Here is a 19,717-nt window from a genome sequence, read left to right on the forward strand (position 1 = left end):
CGGCATTAAACAACAAACGCATTTGCCCTGAACAAAATAATTTGTCGAAATTCACTTCAATACGATAGGGTGAGGTTTCGATTTGTTACCCACCTTTTCCATGGGCTCGACAACAAATGTGATGTCGTTGAGAACATTTGGCAGAATACCGGGCCGGTAGGAGGCTGAGTAGTTCTGGAACTCAACCTTTCCATTGCTCGGCCAAGTGGACAGTGAATCCGCTGATGTGTTGTTTGCGCTCTTGGCGTCTGCAACGTCGCTCTGCGTTGGGAATTGAGATTACAGTGACCACAAGTGCGATACAGCGTGACGCTGTCGATTCTGCACTTTTTGGTTGCAAACAAACTGTTTCCGCGTGTACTCAATGCATTCCTTCCTAACATGGGCGGTGTCATCATGAGCGACTGTGTGGTTGGAAGAGGAGGCTGGCGATGTGCGAAGGACGGGCCTGGTTGCCGGTTCTGCCCGAGTCCATCCCTCATCATCTGCTCTCGTGGCACTTGTGAATACTCTGCAGTTGACACCCCGCCTGGGTGGCGCAGTGGTTAGGGTGCTCGACTACTGTGCCCAATGACGTGCGATCGAATCCCGGCCTCGGTGGCCGCTTTTCGATGGAGGCGAAAAGCTAGGCGCCCGTGTGCTGTGCGATGTCAGTGCACGTTAAAGAACCCCAAGTGGTCGAAATTTCCGGAGTTCTCCCTACGGCGTCTCTCATAGCCTGAGTCGCTTGGGGACGTTAAACCCCAAAACCAAACCAGCCTGCAGTTGACACTAGACTAAACAGGTATGCTCCCAAAGTGAAAGATATATGGAGGTACTTGCTTCCTATCCCACTCATGTCATGCTTTCATACTTTCTACTTTGTATGCTTTTTGTATAAGATACGGTCACATCACAATTAAAAAAGCAGAAATGTCATTTTGGCATTCCCTTGGTTTCAGGGTCTGTTCGCTTTCTTCATGCGTGCCTCACTGCGAGCCGCCCACTTTCCAACTTGTGTCGGCAAATTTTACACTTTTTAAATTTCGCAAGCAGCTATCCTCATTGCTTATAATTGCTATATGACGCATAAATAGATTTTCCACAATATTGAGTACATTTCGTTATTTCTCTCATCAACATTGTGCTCCCACGTTCCATACGCACAGTGGGCTATTCTCTCGCGGATGTAATTGCCAACACTGTAGAATGGTATTTGCATGTGTTCATTAATTTCTGATTACTTAATAAATTTTGTTAGGGCAAGCGCTTTCGTGAGAGCAAAGTTATTTGAATTATGTGCAAGAAAATTAGCCATCTTGCCTCGGGTGGAAGCTCTGCGTAATGAATACAACGCTCCAAGGCCACGATCATTTGCAGCACGGTGAATAGTGTCACTCCCAGCGACATCAGAGAAAGTGGGACCTGAAAAATATAGCAAAGAAAAATACGCTGGAGGCACTTAAATCACTCTTATGTGCGGTATACGTGGAAAGCCTTTCCTGCGATTCTGCATTCATTGGCCGCTTTTCACTTTTTCTGCTTTCTTTTCCGTAGCTTTTCCTCTATTTTGCTTTTTTTTTTTTACTCTTTGTACCATTGTCTCTCTTGGTTGTTTCTTTTCGTTTTTATTGTTTTACTGTTTTCATTTTTTAGTTCTTTTGTTCTCTTTTACTAATGGTTGGCTGTTTTCAGTGTTGTAACGCAATGATAAGGCCTGACATTACAGCTTTAAATGCTTTTGCATATTTTTTTGCGAAATTTCGAGTCCGTGGCTGTTTTGAGGCCTGTACACTATATCGAGGCCATTGGCAAATTTCACGTCTAATCGAGTTTTTTTGCTCTGAATAATGACCTAATTACTCCACATCAAAGAAATTTTGCATACAGACAGTTTTTGCCCTCTATCTCCCTCAAAAATTCTTACAACTCATTAATCAATTCATTTTTCGACAGCGATCCTCCGCGGACCACAAATCCTGTCTACGCTCATGAGCTTAAAAAACGCTTTTGCCTTACAAGGCGCAGAGTGACAATACCTAGTCTTGTGCGGACAGTGTTGTTCGAAGCTGAACGAAGAAAAATTCATCCTGTTTCCATCCCGCTCGGGTTTCTACATTCGGAAGGACGCGTTCTATTGAAGCAACCTGCGTTGAATATGTTCGCGTGGTTCTATCCCAACTGTATACCGACGAATTATATCTGTGTATTTTAACGCCTCACAGTCTATTGTGAAGCCCAATAATGGCGCTGATGACATTACCGAAGAAGTAGGCAGATCATATAAACTGTTTTATCATGGGCGCTGCCATTTTGTGTATGAGGCGCCATCAAGCGGCCGAGTATGAACAACCGCCATGCTGGTATGTGGGGTCTCATCCGCGGAACAGGCGACAAGTAGCGCAAATCGGCATTTTGGAGCTTTCGCATGCAAAAATTTGCTTTCTGAAAGAATCTAGCTGAAAGAAAAAAAAATCAGTAGCAGCGAAGCCATTCGGTCAGAAATTACAAAACATTATGCTTTTGATCAGGTCGGCTGAAGGCTACAAGCCTGATTACAATTAGTGTGTAACTTTTGTGTGGAACAGAGAGGCGGCAGCGCACCACTGGCCGCGAGGGCAGCTTTCGATCTACGTTTAATTCTTAATGACTTCTAGAGACGGCTTACCGTAACAATTTGAGGAAAGAAAGAAAGCGAATGTAGCCGTTTCTTGTCACGTTTAGGAGCAATGTTAATCGCGCTACATTTGATGGGTCAACCGATCATTCATATACTCTTTACTGCTTGAGCGGCTACTGCGGAAGTTCCCACACCTCCACTGGGGTTCTATTCTTAAGTATCCATTATCCAATTTGGATCCATTTACTCTACCCTGGCTACTTTTGTTGGGTGATAATCAGGCAGGGTGTTCAAGCTTCCACTACCAGGCAATCACATTTCAGCATTGCCTACATAACTCAACCACCTGTTTGCCGATATGAGCGGGGAGTGGTGATGACTTGTCAACGGCGGAAGCTGCTATCCTGCAATTTCTCTAACTGGGCGTTAGTTGCGTTTGTCTGACGCTGCCGTCATGCTGACATCCGAATACAAGATAAAATGGACAATTGATACCTATGGAATAGTGAACTTAAATTATGTCCCATAATGACCTCAAATAAAGTTGCTTTTGTCAACAATTATATAGTTAATTTTTCGTCGCAAGGTTTGCTTATTGCAAGCGATTTCTGCTATTCCTATGATCATATTTTCATTTATTATCGGCAGCAAAATCTTACGAGATGCGTGTTTTCAAAAAAACATACACACACATATATATATATATATATATATATATATATATATATATATATATATATATATATATATATATATATATATTGTACTGTACTGTGATAGTCAGCACTTCAGCCATCGACATGCACCAGTGCGTTGTGCGACGAAGACAAAGAAGAAGTACGCTGGGCTCGCCGTTGCAAGGTCCTCTCCTCACAGCTCTCCATCTGAGCGTCAATAAATGCCCCATTACAATGGCGGAGGTGCCGGAAACGATCCCATTCATACTGGAACTGCGAAGCCGTACACCCGTACACTGCCCTCTACGACCGCCATGCAAGACGAGTCCACTTCGACGCTGCCGGCCGTTCCACCCACGATCATGTGTTCTGGCGTCGTGCGCCAGCGTGACCCTTGCCTCTTCAGTGGCACGGCCGACCAAGATGTCGACGACTGGCTGTCATCGTATGAAAGAGTAAGCAGCTACAACAAATGGGATGACTCATATAAGCTCAGTAACGTCATATTCTATCTGACGGACGTGGCGAACCTCTGGTTTCGCAACCATGACGCTGACCTGTCATCTTGGTCGACTTTAAAAAGAATTTCGCGGAAGTGTTCGGCCGCCCGGCAGTGCGTAAGCTTCGTGCCGAACAACGTTTACACGATCGTGTTCAGCGCGCCGATGAGACCTTTACCAGCTACATAGAAGACATCGTTGATCTCTGCAAACGAGTCGACCCGGCCATGCCGGAAGCGAACAAAATCCGCTACATCCTCGAGGGAATTTCTGAGGACGCCTTCCAGATGCTGGTAGCGAAAGATCCCACCAGCGTTAGTGAACTCGTGAAGCTTTGCCAGAGCTACGATCAGCTCCGCAAGCGCCGCGCTTCTAGGCGCCGCTCCGGTGTGTGCGACGAAGGCGTAGCCGCATTAGCCCTGGGTGGTTCGCCAACTTCTGAAGGGAGCCCGCTGAATCAACAGATCAATGATTTTATTCGTGAAGAGGTCGCACGTCAAATCTCACTGCTTCCCCATTTTCAAGACTCGGCCCGCCTCGTTCCTGAACTGGCTCCATCTTTGGCCCCTACTATACGCCGTGTCGTGCAAGAACACGTCGCTGATGTCTTGCCGTCCAACCCCGTGCTGCCGCCTGTGACGGCACCTCTCACGTATGCCCAAATAACGGCTAGGCCACCACCTTCGACCACGTCTGGCTCCTATGTGCAGGTCCCTGCCTACCGTTCACCGCCGCATGCTGAGCCTTCCTTCCAAGCCCCACCCTCAAGGTTCCGCCCACATCCTATGAAACCTTGGCGTACTACGGACAACCTTCCGATTTGCTATGCCTGCGGTCGGCCGGGCCATGTTGCACGCCTTTGTCGCAAGCGCCTCCTGACATTCGACTTTACCCGTACAATACCGATTCACGCTCGCAAATGATTCCGCCCGGTTCTCAATTTGTCTCACAAGATCGCCAAACCTATGCCACTCGTCGATCACATTCTCCTCGGCGCCGATCGCTTTCTCCAGTGCTGCGACGTTCTAACAACACCGTTGAGGGAAACTAACAGTCGCAGTTCCGGGGGCAAGAACTGCGCTTGAATTCCTCAAGTCCTCCGTGTCGTCCCGCTAATGTTATCAAAGTTTCTGTAGAAGGCGCCACAGTTCTCGCTCTCGTCGATACCGGTGCAGCCGTCTCCGTCATCAGTGAAGCGCTCTGCCGTCGAATTCGCAAAGTGACCACTCCGATTTCCGACTTTTCGCTCCGCACCGCCTCATCACAGCACATTCACCCCTCCGCATCTTGCACAGCCCGTGTGCTCATTCAAGACGTCTTGTACCCCATCGAGTTTATTGTTCTGCCGAACTGCTCGCATGATATCACCCTCGGATAGATTTTCTATCGACTCATCAAGCCGTTATTGACTGTGCTCGTGCGCAAATTGCCTCCGCCCCCCTCTGTGATGCCCCCTTCTGTGATACCCCTCCCCGCACAGCAAAACTTCTCGTCGCCCATGACACCGACATTCCTCCGTTCTCTGGTGCCCTCGTACCACTGTCTTGTGAGTGGGTAACTCCTTTGACTGCGATTTTTACACCTTCCGAAGCCACCTCCCGTCATCCCTGCCTCCTTTTTCCGTTCGCAGTTCTCGAAATTCAAGACGGCAAGAGTGCACTTTACGCCTCGAACCCATTTTCTTGCCCAGCAGTCCTGCTCCGTGGCGAATGCATTGGACGTCTTGAAGAGCTTGATCCTGGTCATATCACCACTCTTGCTGACTCAACCCCCTCCTTCGACGTTAGTCTGTGCTCTTACGATGTTGCGACGGCTTCGACGCCCTCCGACGTTTTCCAACATGCTATTGATGCTGATCTTCCACTTGCGCAACGTGATCAACTTGTCGCCCTCTTGCAGAACTTCGCTTCTTCATTCGACCTTCCTCAAACTGACTTGGGCCGCACGTCTGTCGTAGAGCACACCATTGACACCGGTAAAACCGCACCTTTGCGCCAGCGCCCCTATCGCGTGTCGGCTTCGGAGCGCCAAGTAATTGCTGATCATGTAGACGACATGCTCCGTCGTGGTGTCATTCGGCCATCCCACAGTCCCTGGGCGCCTCCAGTTGTGTTGGTACCTAAAAAAGATGGTTCCTTTCGGTTTTGTGTCGACTACCGCCGGCTCAACAAGATCACGCGCAAGGACGTCTATCCTCTGCCACGCATCGATGACGCACTGGACTGCTTGCAGGGCGCCGAGTTTTTCTCCTCGTTGGATTTACGATCTGGCTACTGTCAGGTGCCAATAGATGACGCTGACCGCTCTAAAACTGCCTTCATCACACCAGATGGATTATATGAATTCAGCGTCATGCCCTTTGGGCTTTGCAACACCCCGGCCACATTTGAACGCCTCATGGACACTGTGCTTCATGGATTCAAGTGGCGAACCTGTCTTTGCTATCTCGATGATATCGTAGTCTTTTCTACCGATTTTCAATCCCACCTGCTCCGACTGAAGGACGTTCTCACTTGTCTCGCTACTGCCGGCCTCCAACTGAATCTGAAGAAGTGCCGCTTTGCTGCTCGCCGACTAACTATTCTAGGTCATGTCGTTTCTAAGGATGGCATTCTTCCCGATCCCACCAAACTTCGTGCAGTTGCCCAATTCCCACGCCCAAAATCACTGAAGCAGCTACGAAGTTTCATCGGCCTGTGCTCCTACTTTCCCCGCTTCATCTTAAATTTCGCATCTATTATTGCTCCTCTTATCCAGCTCCTCTCCGGCAGCTCCGACCTCTCCGCATGGACACCTGCTTGTGATGACGCCTTCAACACTTTACGCCGTTTCTTGGTTTCGCCTCCCATCCTCCGCCACTTCGACCTGAATGCGCCAACTGAGATTCACACTGACACTAGCGGTATTGCGATAGGCGCCGTTCTCACTCAACGCAAACCTGGTATTCGAGACTATGTGGTGGCGTATGCAAGCCTCACCTTGACCAAGGCAGAGTCTAATTATTCTGTTACGGAAAGAGAATGCTTGGCCATTATTTGGGCCATCGGTAAATTCCGTCCGTATGTCTATGGCCGATCATTTTATGTGGTCACTGATCATCACGCTCTGTGCTGGCTGGCGTACCTCAAAGACCCGTCCGGCCGCCTTGCTCGCTGGGCTCTTCGCCTCCAAGAGTATGACATTCGTGTCATATATCGCTCAGGCCTCAAGCATACTGACGCGGACGCTCTTTCACCCTCACCGCTGCCTCCCTCTTCGTTGTCTGATGAGATCTGCGCCTACGATTTGTCTTCGCTTGCCACTATCGACATGGCCACGGAACAGCGGCGCGACCCGTGGATATCTACACTTCTGGACTTTCTTTCAAGTCACTTCTCCAGGTCGTTTGTCTAGGGCGCTTGCCCGCCAAGCTCACCATTTTTCAATTCGTGACGGGCTGCTCTATCGCCGCAATTATCTTCCCGACTGAAGGAAGTGGCTTTTAATCATCCCCCGTCATCTCCGCCCCGAAATTTGTGCTGCTTTCCATACTGATCCTCAGTGCGCCCACGGCGGAGTGTTGAAAACCTACACGCGCTTGCGTCTACGCTTCTTCTGGCGTGGAATGTACCGCTTTGTCCGCCATTTTGTCCGTTCTTGCCAGTTTTGCCAACGCCGAAAAACTTCTCTCAAGTCTCCTGCTTCGTTGCAGCCGTTGCCCTGTCCTGCCCGTCCGTTTGATCGTGTCGTCATAGATCTATACGGTCCCCTTCCTACAACTTCAGCTGGCAACCGCTGGATTATCGTGGCAGTGGATCATCTGACCCGCTACACTGAGATATCATCATTGCCCTCTGCTTCCGCACGCGACGTGGCTGCCTTTATTCTGAAAAACCTGGTTCTTCGCCATGGTGCCCCTCGCGAACTGCTCAGTGACCGCGGACGCGTTTTCTTATCAGGTGCTCTTGAGGATCTCCTGAAAGAATGCCGCACCATACACCGCACCGCTACCTCGTACCACCCTCAGACGAATGGACTGACAGAACGTTTCAACCGCACTCTCGGTGACATGCTGGCTATGTACGTGAACACCGACCATTCTAATTGGGACCAAGTTCTACCGTTTGTTACTTACGCATATAACACCGCGGCACAGACCACTACTGGATTCTCTCCATTCTTTCTCCTTTACGGGCGCGAGCCACCCTGTACTATGGACACACTTTTTCCCTACCGCCCTGACGTTTCCGAATCTTCCCCGCTATCCGATGCCGTCACGTACGCAGAAGAATGCCGTCAGCTCGCCCGCTCTCTCACAACAGAAAATCAGTAGCAACAAAAATACCTCCGTGATACCGTCGAAGCTTCGTCATATCTCCCGAACTCTCTGGTGTGGCTCTGGGTGCCCTCACAACCCCTGGCCTTTCAAAGAAATTTCTTGCTCGCTACCACGGGCCATATATGGTCCTCCAGCAAACATCTGCAGTCAACTACGTAGTTGAGCCCATCACGCCCTCTGCGGACTTGCGTCGCCGTGGTCGTGAAACAGTTCACGTGAACCGATTGAAGCCGTTCTATGACCCCGCTGTGCTTTCCGCGCCATAATTCGCCAGGATGGCTCCTTTTTTTTACCCGGGGGGAAAATGTACTGTGATAGTCAGCACTTCAGCCATCGACATGCACCAGTGCGTTGTGCGACGAAGACAAAGAAGAAGTACGCTGGGCTCGCCGTTGCAAGGTCCTCTCCTCACAGCTCTCCATCTGAGCGTCAATAAACGCCCCATTACAATATATATATATATATATATATATATATATATATATATATATATATATATATATATATATATATATATATATATATATATATATATATATATATATTAGCGCTGTTTCACTAAATAGGTTGACAACCAATTTATTGGTATATCGTTGCCTTCAATTGGGACATGTTCTTTCATGCTTGCATTAACCTCAGGTGACTGAATCGAAATAGTTCTTCTCTACCTGGCGGCATCTCGTAAATATTTGCCGCAAGGAATATCATTCGCTTGTTGCCCAAATACTGCCATTGTTGCACGGGTGCTCAGTTTTTCCGGTCCCTACTCTACAAACACAGTGTTCGGAACTCGAACGAAAGGCTGCCAAAGCGAAACATTTTCGGTTGGGGCTTGAAATTCAGAAGCTGCTCGTCTTCGCCCAATTGAGTAAGTTGCAAGAGGAACAGTGTAGAGCGACACACGCGCATACCACCGCTGTTAATCTTTCATCTTCTGTTAATCATCTCCTTTTGGTCGTTATTTTTTGTTAATGCGAACAACTGAGTAAAAAAAAGATTGTGCTAACCGCGGCAGCTCTTATAGCAGCTAAACTGCGGCCGGCGGAAATGAAACGATCAGGGAAATGAAGGAAAGCAAGGGGCGAAAGAAGAAAAAGAAAGCACATCGCTCACATGAGCTGATCGGCTTATATACTTTGCGGCTATTCAAGACACTCTGTGTGCAAAAGACTGCAACGTGTGCCCTTTCTCCGTAGAATGCCCTGCCGCCCTCGCTGCCATCCCCGCGTCCCCACATACCCGACAGGAGGAGCCGCGCAGCGCGTTCCGGTTCGAGGCTATTTTCCTCTTCGCCGCGAAAACGGTCTATACTTCGTAAAAGAAAGGAGGCTTAACGGGAGGAGAAACAATGACTATAGACACTGACGTAGGACGAGAGCTAATTTAAAACTGAACAACTGTAATGAAAAGTACGTTTGAGGGACGAAATGTCTCGCGATTGTAATGGAATGTCTCATGATATCCAAGAGATTATTGCCTACAATAAACTGAATAAAACAACTAATATTTTTACTGCGGAACAGTCAATATGTCCTTGACGAAATTATTATTTTCGATCTTATTGTCACGTGGTGACGATAGCAACAATCGTGCTCGTCGATCGTCGAACAAAGAATGCCTGTCGCACACGTCCAATCTCAATTTAAAAGCGGCTCAGAACCATCTAGATAAAGTTGCATACTTACTAGCACAACCTGGAACATTGTAGAAACATGCGCGAGTGGCCTCGGCGCTTCTTTCGCGACAGAGGAACTGATAAAGGAGCATCTCGCGACACCGAGCATTAACAAACAAAGGATACGAAATTGATATGAGTGCCAGAATCAGAGTGATAAGGCCGCATGCCGGCGGCTGCTAATAACAACGAGGTTTTGAAGGTTTCGCGGCATTGTGAACAAACTATCCCTCATAGATTTCTTTGACTAGCTGCGATGTTCATTGGCCAATGTCTATTTTTTCTGCACAAACCTACTGTCATTCGTAATATTCACCCTGCTTATACTAATTGCTGTCTTGATGTAATTAAAAAAAGCAGCCTATTTTCCTACTCTCTCATTGAAGCGGTGACCTGCTAGCGCTATGTAGAACACGGCAACAACCCAGAGGGACATTGCAACTATGTAAATTGTCGTGTCAATGAAAGATAGATGGATTATGCCGCATCTTTTGATGCACAGCACCACAGGCCTGACCAGCATTGTATAGCTTGTGAATGCCACCCACTTACCAATGTCTTCGTCCAGTGTCACTCTACAATCAAGGGTTTTTTCCGAGGTAAGGTTTCCGTTTAGACTTATAATCTACCAATTATGCAGAACTTATAAAAGGCAACGCCATCTGCATAATTCAGCGCTGTCCATCCTAGGCGCGATAATCATGACGTTCTTTCGCCTGAGGGGGCATCGATCCTCCCATTATGCTCTGTAAGGGCGTGGCAGTTTTTATGTTTATGAAACTTTTTCATAACCCCAAAACTAAAACTCAATATTTAGGGCTTTTGACTCTAAGCTCAGGGATCCAGGTATATCATGACCGCGGAGGCCGTATATCAATGGAGGCGAAATGCAAGGTGCCTTTATACTGCGCGGTGTCAGCACAAGTTGAGAAGCCCTGGTGGTCGAAATTTCATGGAGCTCCCTACTACGGCATTCCTCGTAACCTGAATAGCTTTGGCAGTTTCAACCTTATGCACCGCTACCAGCCAAGGCGCTTCTAGCTCATCTATTCTTTTGATTGACGACAAAGGTCTTTTTTTAGAATGAAAGCCTTAATCAATGCTGCTGTTGCTCGCCAATTCCATGCCTTCGATGGCCATGGCTGGACCTAGGAAACCGAGCATAGCAAAAAAAAAAAAAAAAGAACATCGAAGCGCAGCGGTTTCCAACAAAAATATTTATCTCGAAATCCGAAGACATCATCGTTGCCATTGCCGCAGCTGATCATCCCAACATCCTAGGTCGCTGGGCTTAGCTGCCGAACTGCATAGCCTCTAAAACACCACAGGCGCCGCATTTTGCAGACGCAACAACACTTTTTGTGTGCAAACTGTCTGTTCGTTTTCATTATCTAGCCGCTCTAACGCGATTTTGTTTCCCAAACTTAAAACTCTTGAGCGTAATTAGAGTTATCTTTTTAGGAGTGCGACCAAGAAACGTCAAAAACGCCCATCGGCAGCTCCAATTCCGAATTCGCACTCAGTACAGGAACTACGTTACTTGCCTAATTACCAATACAATCATCTGTACATCTGTTCTCTCACGAACATTCAGCATGTAGCAGTAATTTCTCACATTATTTCAAATATCACCAAAGGTAAGCAAAGCCACGTTTTACCAAGCCGTCCGACCGGACCTATCTGGTCTTGAATAAGTCTGCTTGACAGGGGGATGCCACGGTCTTTGAGACTTTGATTCCCATATCTTTCTTTTATCTGAAAGAAGTTACCCGAGCAGAGCCATCTAAGTCCACTATGACTTGTGCTGTTCACCGCAGAATCAGTTGAGCAATTAATACCCGCCTATATCGCCTGCCAGCTACTACTCGCCAGAGTCTACCGTCTATTTTCGTTCACAATGCTGACGCAGACGCCTATGCCAAATTTTAAGAACGGCATGTTTTAACTCATTTGCTTTCCATGAATGTGCAGTGTAATATCGACGATTCTCTCACCGCTCCAGCGGAGCTAACAGCCAGACCTAGGCTGCTGGGGTCGGGACCTTCAGGACCGGATAATGCTGTGTTGGCCAGAAGGGTGGACATCACTATCACGAACCCACAGGTGGATGTCAGTGTGCGTGTGAATCGATACACGGTGCCGAAGCACTGGAATCCGCACACGGCTTTGTCCGTCAGGAAGCAGAAACGAGCGCGGAACCACTCGCTCACTCCATACGCACGCACGCTGCTCAGTGCGTCCAGGGTTTCTGTCGTGTGCTGTAGAATTTCCGATGTGGCCAGGCTCTCGTAGTAGCGAGCGCTGTGAGAAGCCTTGACTGCGAGGCTCTGCAAGAGAAAGCAATGTCGTCTCAAAGAAAGACCACTACCAAAGTAGTCCACTCATTTTGGCAGTAACGGAATGCAGTAGTCTAATGCTTGGTGTCGCGAGATGAACCTTTATCAGTTTCGTTGTGGCGCAAGATGCGCCGAGATCCGTCTCGAAGATTCCGATCACTCGCGTATGTTTCGACAATGTTCCTGGTTGTGCTAGTGGCAGTTTTCGACGTTATCTAGATTCTTTTGAGCAGCCTTTAAATTGAGCGTTGACGAGTGTGACGGGCATTCCTTGTTCGACGATCGACGAGCACGTTTGTTGCTTAGTTCTTTTGCGGGCGCAAGTCAGCCCAATAAAGAGTTCCTTCCCTGCACTATAAGATTCTTCATTTCTGTCATCGATCTTGTCACCACTACGTGACAATATTCTTGAAGTTGTTTTCTAACGTTTGTGGGTTCTAGAGTGCAGCTCCAAGTACTCATTTATCCATTGAGCAGCGTCGGCTCTGGCGTAAGTCTTGAGCAGCTATAAGCTGTCCCAGGGGCCACTCTATAACTGTGATACGATGACCCAGGACGTCACCTTCTCATAGTTGCCACTGACCGACATGGAGCGCAAGACTTTTATCGCCCCCCCCCCCCCCCCTGAAACCCACCACGGCCATCTGAAACACAGAAGGCTCAAATAATCTTGTAAATGAGAGTGGTTATTTCCTAAAGGCGCCCTGAAATCTATCGCGTCCTGCATTTAAAGGTGACTTTAGCTTTGGGCTTCCTTAGAAGGCGCATACTCGCCTGAGCCGAACGTATGGTCTTCGGCCTCCAAGCGCATTTCAACAACCGCAAGTCATTTTCCGGATCTCCGACATCTGAGACAAATCCCCTACTCTAGGCCGCATTTGAGAGTCTCCATCCCCCCCGCCGGTTCGTCCACCCCGTTCCTACTCAAGATATCAGAGAGATGGATTTCGCCGCCGTGAGTAGTTTTCATCGCTACTCCAATGTACTAAGCAAGTCGTCACGAGTACGGACTCTACCGCACTGTGGGGAATACTCTTAAACCGGTTGTTTTTCACGCCAAAATAGTATATAGGATGGTATATCGTCCAGAGAGACCAGTCTTCAAGTCCCATAGCAAGGATGGGCGGTGAGCCGGGTAACATGTACCCTCGCTTCCTATATCGAGAACTCGGCCTACGTGGATTTAACAGACATGATCCGCGGCCCCGTTACGGAGAACAGCCACAGGAGATCCAGGACTATCTTCGACGTCCTCTATCACAGGTACAAGATCTAAATCATGTGAATCATCATCACGTCGCTAAGTTTCCTTTCCTCGCGGGTCTCACGTGTAAGCATTATCTTCCTCGTCGGCAAAACTGTGTCCAGAGGGGGCAAAACTGTGCCCCCTCTGGACACAGTTTTGCAGTTTCAAGCGACGTTAATATAGTTACAATGATCACGAGCTAGCTACGCTCGTTGACACCGGTGCTTATTAGTCAGTATTCAGCTGAAAATTTTGTCGGCGACTGCGAAATTGAGTACTAAGTGGGGTGGCCCTTGAATACGAACAGCAAGAGGTGACCTCGTATATCCTATTGTCAAATGCACCACCCAAATCAATATTTGCAATGAGACGCACCCCACAAAATTTGTTAATTTAGAGCATTGCTCAAAGGATAATATTTTTGGAATGGATTTTCGTTTTAGGTATGGCGCAGTGATTGACACATAGGTCAGAACAAACTGACACTAATGGGACTTCAGATCTGGTCACCCTGAAGAATGAACGGTATGCCATACTATGTACTATGACAACGTCAAACCCGGGAAGAGAATCCACCAGTGCGCGTCAGAGTCGGTAATTGTGACCACACGCTTAGTACCTTAGAGTAGAGATGAAAATTTCAACGATGACGAAATCCCCATCTCTGGTATCTAGAGATCGTAAGGGATGCGATACCTACCACGGGTGACTTGGAACCTCAAAAGCGGCCTCACGAAAGGGACTTGTCTCGGAAGTCTGAAACTCAGCAAACGCCTTGCAGTGGTTGGAATGCTCTTGGAGGTCGAGGGCCACATATTCCGCTAAGACGAGTGCTCACCCTTTCAGGATGTCCGAAAGGAAGCTTGAATCATTTGGATTAATTTTTTGGCCAATTTTTTCGCTGTCTCCAGTCATTCCCACTCTCATAACCCTTTGCCATCAACCCATCCTTTTTACTTAGTTTGACCCCCTCCCACTATACTTCCCAGCGGAGATTAGGGAAGTCTCCCCGGGCCCGCTCCCCCAGCTGATGGCCGCTGTAGTAGTTTTCCTTTTTTATTTTCCCACCTTTAAATCAAAAATACTTTTCTGGGCGGGCCAATATGTTCATTTTTCAATTGACCTAATCTTTATCTACTCGCGATACAACAGTGGTGTGGGCAAAGTCTGTCCTTGGACTTCAATCTACCGCCTGGATTGGGTAGAACAACGATCAAAGCGCCACACCCCTATTACTGTTAAGGGTGGCAAAGAAAGCAATTCGATAGAAAGGAAGAGGGAATGTGAAAGAGTATCTGTCGTGCATACCGTCGTCACACTCGCCGCTTCGGTGGCTCAAAAAAGGCGGACGTCACAGTGCCCATGCCAACTAAGACGCAAGCGAGCCATGACGGATGCTGAGCGAGCAGTAGGGCACGACGTTATGTCCCTCCTCCATTAGCTCTCGTTAAAACATACTACGCCGTCATCTACTTTATGCCTAATTGACGCAGCTAACTTCTGACTCATGACGTACTGTTTCGAAGTGTGACTTTTGATACCACCCCTTCTGGTGACATGTTCTCAGTGGCAGGCGCTAAATATTTGACGGCAACTCTATGTGAACAGTTGGGGAAGCAACACACAACGCAGTACTGCATTCCTGCAGTAGACACGTCCAGGCGAAAACATTAATGGCACCCATCCATGAGAGCATCCAGACGAGAAAGATTTCTGATAACGCAGTTATGCCTAACTTAGGCCCGTATATTGTAAAGATAAAATATAACATTCCAGTTGTATATTCTCTCTAACGTGGCGGACAAAATTTTGTAGGAAGCTTATAATTATTTCGCTAATTAGTTAAAGCCTACTGATCAACATCTTTCATTATCCAGTTGAGCAGTTGGCACAAGTTCTAAGCCACAAACAAGAATATGCCACATGTATTTTTGAGAAAAAGAAATGCTCATATTCTAACGCCTTGTAGCGTGTGAAAATCCTAAGCTTTTTTAAGTACGGAAGCGAAACTTATCATAAAAGATGCGCCACGTGATGCCACGTGAGGTGATAATTTCAGCAGTAGCAACTGCACCCAATTCAAAATGAGAGGCAATGCGCCACATCATGTACATTCTCCTGCATCGCAGCTTGGTACATGGGAAAAGTCAGTCATTGCCAACTACGTGGTCATTATATTTTAGGAGCGACTGAGAGAAGCAAAGTCCATGACATGTCATGTCACAGTAGGCAGTTAGAATTTGGCGTCCTTGCTGCTCCATCAAGTCATCACAGGACGTCGCGTCTTTACCCAGCTTTCAGCTTGCCTCTGGCGGTCAGGTTTAGTTTTCTGCCGAAAAAAAACCTATTTCTTTGCTTTCAAAAATAAGGTTATTTTCTTTTCAAAACCTGATATGACATTGCCTTGATCACGGCTTCGAACTCCCCATTTGAATCAACCATTCAACTGCAATAATTAAAAAATTTAGCAGGTTTTACTGACCTGAATAATTACAGGCGTTTCGCAGTATAATGCGCCTGCCGCGGGAGCGAGTTTGTTCTTGCAAGTATTTTTGGTTTATTTATAGATCCACAACTTTTAATTTACTTAGTTTTTCCTGAAACACTATGTAATATTTCCATGTTCTGTGCATCTAAGATAATACGTCCGTTTCCGGGACGATTTCTGCTTTGCATAAAAGGAAGACAGAAAGAAACATGTAACAGCCTGGCTGAAATGCCGACTTGTAATCAATCCCTCTTTCGCGCCATAAGCATTAAATCGCAACAAATAAAAGCAAACCGAACACTGTGCAAAGATATATCAGCAGTTTGTTTGGCCAAAAGAAAGGGTTAGTTTGTTTTTTGGCGTTTGTAAATAGTGCAGCACGCCCACCATTCCGTATCCAGCCAACAAGGCCACGAACACCGTGATGCCGACCACGATAGGAGACTGCGTTCCGACGACGGCCACCTTGGCGATGGTGACGAAGGTGTTCTGGACGCTCTGCTTCCCGCTGAGGAAGGCACGCGTGTCGATGTAATCCATATCCGACGAGAAGCGGTTCAGGATACGACCTCGAGGGGATGCGTCAAAGAAGGACACCGGACTGTGTAGAATGTGGCTCAGCATCTCGTCGTGCAGTGACTTTGCCAGGCATTTTCCACTAACGGCGATAAGCACGCTGCCCACGATGCGCAAGCCAACTGAAAAGGAAGTGACGTTCAGGCAAAGCTCTTTAAAAACGTTGTTAATTTATACCTGCGCCAGCTTGCACAGATTCAGTGAAATAGTCTCTCCCAATTTGCCATTATTTGTATTATAGAATCCCCAGCTTCATTTATCCTGACACGATGGCTCAGTAGTAAGAACACTGAGCTTCTGATCTCTACGAGGCGGGCTTCATCCCGGCCAAGGCGGTCGCATTGCGATAGGGGCAAAAACGCAGCGTGTCATAGTACACTAAGGTGTCAGTGCACGCTAAGAAACATCAGCTGATAAAAATTTCTGGAGTCACTAAGACATCACTTATAACCTTACTCCCTTAGTGAAGTGCAAACAAGAGACCGGCGAAGACTACATTGCAGCGTGGACCTTCTAGGAAAACCTTCTCACGACCCACTTGGAGTACCCATTAACCGTGGTCAGTGATCAGGATACATGCCAATAGGCTTCCCTAAAATCTAGCATTGGGAATATGAGTGAGAATAAACTACGGACACGTAGCGCTTTGTTAATATGCTGCCCGCCTTCTTAAAAGGACCATATTATACGTGTGAGGGCCTATCCTCCACTACAATAGCAACGCCCTTTTATATGGCTTCAAATAAACCGCCTGTTTGAATCCGAACCCGCGCAGTTCGTGCTGGTCACAGGCTCACTAAGCATCGACAGCAGGCACTTCGTGAGCATATTTCTCACCTAGTTAAAGCAGATCTCAGATTTGGTATTCACGTGCATATGTTTCTAACCTATATCCAGCAAACAGCCCAATAACCGCAATCCTCCTCGAGCTGAAGCTACGTTTCACGTCCGATGTCATACCGTCTAGAACGCACAGCGACACCAGGACCTCCACCCATGGCGTTGATTGCTCAGATGAGCTCCCTCCACCGGCGCCGGCAGTCGTGGCGTCTGTCCAGCGCTTGATCCAAAGCTGTCCCAATGTGAATGCGCATCCAGCCGCCATGAATACGAGCACACAGACGGGCGCCGGCCACTGCGCCAGCCGCAGCAGGGCGCGGAACAGCTGACAGCCTGTCTGGCGAGAGGAAAAGCGCGGTGTTCTTTAGTCCGTATCTCTTACGTTTCTTAAACAACTTTCTTTAGCATCCTGGAATGTGAGGCTAATTCCGAAGCAAAAAATAAATAAAATGGAAGGTCTCTTAAATGACTCTTAAGAGGTGAACGGCGAAAGCTTAGTCATCGAAAGCCTATTTTCGTAATCGTGATGAATAATGCCTAGTCATTGTAGTCATCATCACTCATCGCTAAGCATTTTTACTCATTTTCAATCCGTTGCAGCAGTGTCAGTACAAGACGCCGTTTGACGCTTGGTCCTTTCGTAGTCATTAGCAATTATGATGAGTCATGTCTAGCCATTGCAATCATTACCACTCATCGCTAACCATTTTTACTCAAAGCCAATCATTGCCGTCATTACAAGTCACTGTTTGATATTTTGGTTATTTCGTAGTCATCAGCAGTCATGATGAGTCATGCCTATCCATTGTAATCATTACCACTCATTGCTAAGCATTCTTACTCAATTCCAATCAGTTGCAGTCATTACAAGTCGCTGTTTGATATTTTGGTTGTTTCGTAGTCATCAGCAGTCATGATGAGTCACGCCTAGTCATTGTAGTGGTTACCACTCATCGCTAAGCATTTTACTCATTTCCAAAAACCTGCGGTCATTACAAGCCATACTTTGAAATATTGTTAATTATACGTTATTTTTAGTCATTATTAATCATCATTATTAGTCATTAACATTAGTCAATAAATTTATTAATGTCTATTTATAACTTTCATTTATTACCTATAATCATAAATCGTCTACATTCGTGATCTCCTTCCTCACACGTCCGCTATTTGCGAGTGACACATCAGCGCACAAATCGTGCGCACAGCTACCGCGCGTTGATTTTCGCTACATGAGCCTAGAAAGGCATTCGACGTAAAAGCACATTCTTCCCCGCAGTATTACACTGTCGATAACTCCACGTAAAGAGACACTGAGCAGAAAGCGAAGTCGACCAGTATCGGTTGGCTACAAAGAGTACCATGAATCTAATTATAGTTGGTGCCGTCATCGCTCTTTTTTGAAAATATGCGTGCGTCAACACATTTTTTTTTTTTCAGCGTGGATTCAGGGGGAATGCTACCCAGCCAATACTTTCAATATGTAGGCAACCCGTTTTCCTCACTGAGTTTGTCATGAGTTTGAACCGTTTGGTAGAAAAGCTTTTAAATTCAACGTTTTGGCCGATAAATGCGTCCTTTGCCAACGGGCAAACACCAATAATAAATAAGCAAAATGCCAGAGAATCAATTTTTGATGCAAATTGAATTGAATGCAAATTTCCCATGGTTTTTTAACGGCATGCACGCGCATCATACCCACCGCGAGTTAATGTTTTGAGCTGTTCGCACCTAGGGCCGTCTGTCTACCAAAATCATCGTTCTGCTCAATGCTTGTAGAAGTGACTGCTGCGCACAACACAAATAGTTACTAAAATCTGACGCACACTCGGCTATAGACCACCCGCACATGGGAGTGGCAGGGAACAAGAAGGCCTACAGGATAGCTCGAGCATACACTACTTGCCGAGTATCCGACGAGTCCATGGGACTTTTACCAGCACCTATGATATACTCGGCCATACTAGAAAACTATAGAGGAGGAAGAATGCGATATCCCCCACCGCACAGTCCTCTCAACAAAGCGGAAGCGGTCATTTAGAGACAACTACAGACAGATTCATATCCAAACCTAACATACTAAACAAAATGCACCATACTATATACGCGGACAGATGTCCGTGGTGCGACGAAAAGCCCAAACTATATCACATCACATGGGCCTGTCAAAACATAGACGTGGTCCCCAAGATTTGAAACCCGAATGCGGAGCAATAGGAAACTCTGCTGTCCACCGACCGCTGCGAAGACCAGCAAGGTCTGGTGCAGCGAGCTCAACGGGTGGCAATGGCCAGCGGAGCCCTGGACTGAGGGCAACCGACCATTGGGAGGAAGTGGACTAGATCGACGGAGGAGACTCCTGGGGATGCAAAAAGGAGCTCGAAGACGCCTCAAAAACCGCCCAAAAATAACATAGGGCTGAATAAGGTTTTTCCTTCCTTCCTTCCTTCCTTCCTTCCTTC

At 47.2% G+C, this 19,717-nt stretch overlaps 1 protein-coding gene across 1 annotated transcript in view; it reads right to left on the reverse strand.

Moving 5' to 3' along the window:
- The window catches only part of LOC146179756 (ATP-binding cassette sub-family C member 3-like), a 109,163-nt gene that overhangs the window by 49,971 nt on the left and 39,475 nt on the right, over positions 1-19,717 (reverse strand). The window contains exons 13-17 of the mRNA XM_084579330.1: positions 17,376-17,592; positions 16,227-16,537; positions 11,764-12,096; positions 1,303-1,404; positions 94-261 (exon numbers count right to left, since the gene is read on the reverse strand). Of these exons, the coding sequence (XP_084435456.1) occupies positions 94-261; positions 1,303-1,404; positions 11,764-12,096; positions 16,227-16,537; positions 17,376-17,592 (1,131 nt within the window). The remainder of the gene's footprint in view (positions 1-93; positions 262-1,302; positions 1,405-11,763; positions 12,097-16,226; positions 16,538-17,375; positions 17,593-19,717) is intronic.

Source organism: Amblyomma maculatum, chromosome 9 (genome assembly GCF_055883805.1).
Source record: "Amblyomma maculatum isolate TAMU_Amacu chromosome 9, ASM5588380v1, whole genome shotgun sequence".
In the NCBI taxonomy this organism is placed as follows: Eukaryota; Metazoa; Arthropoda; class Arachnida; order Ixodida; family Ixodidae; genus Amblyomma; species Amblyomma maculatum.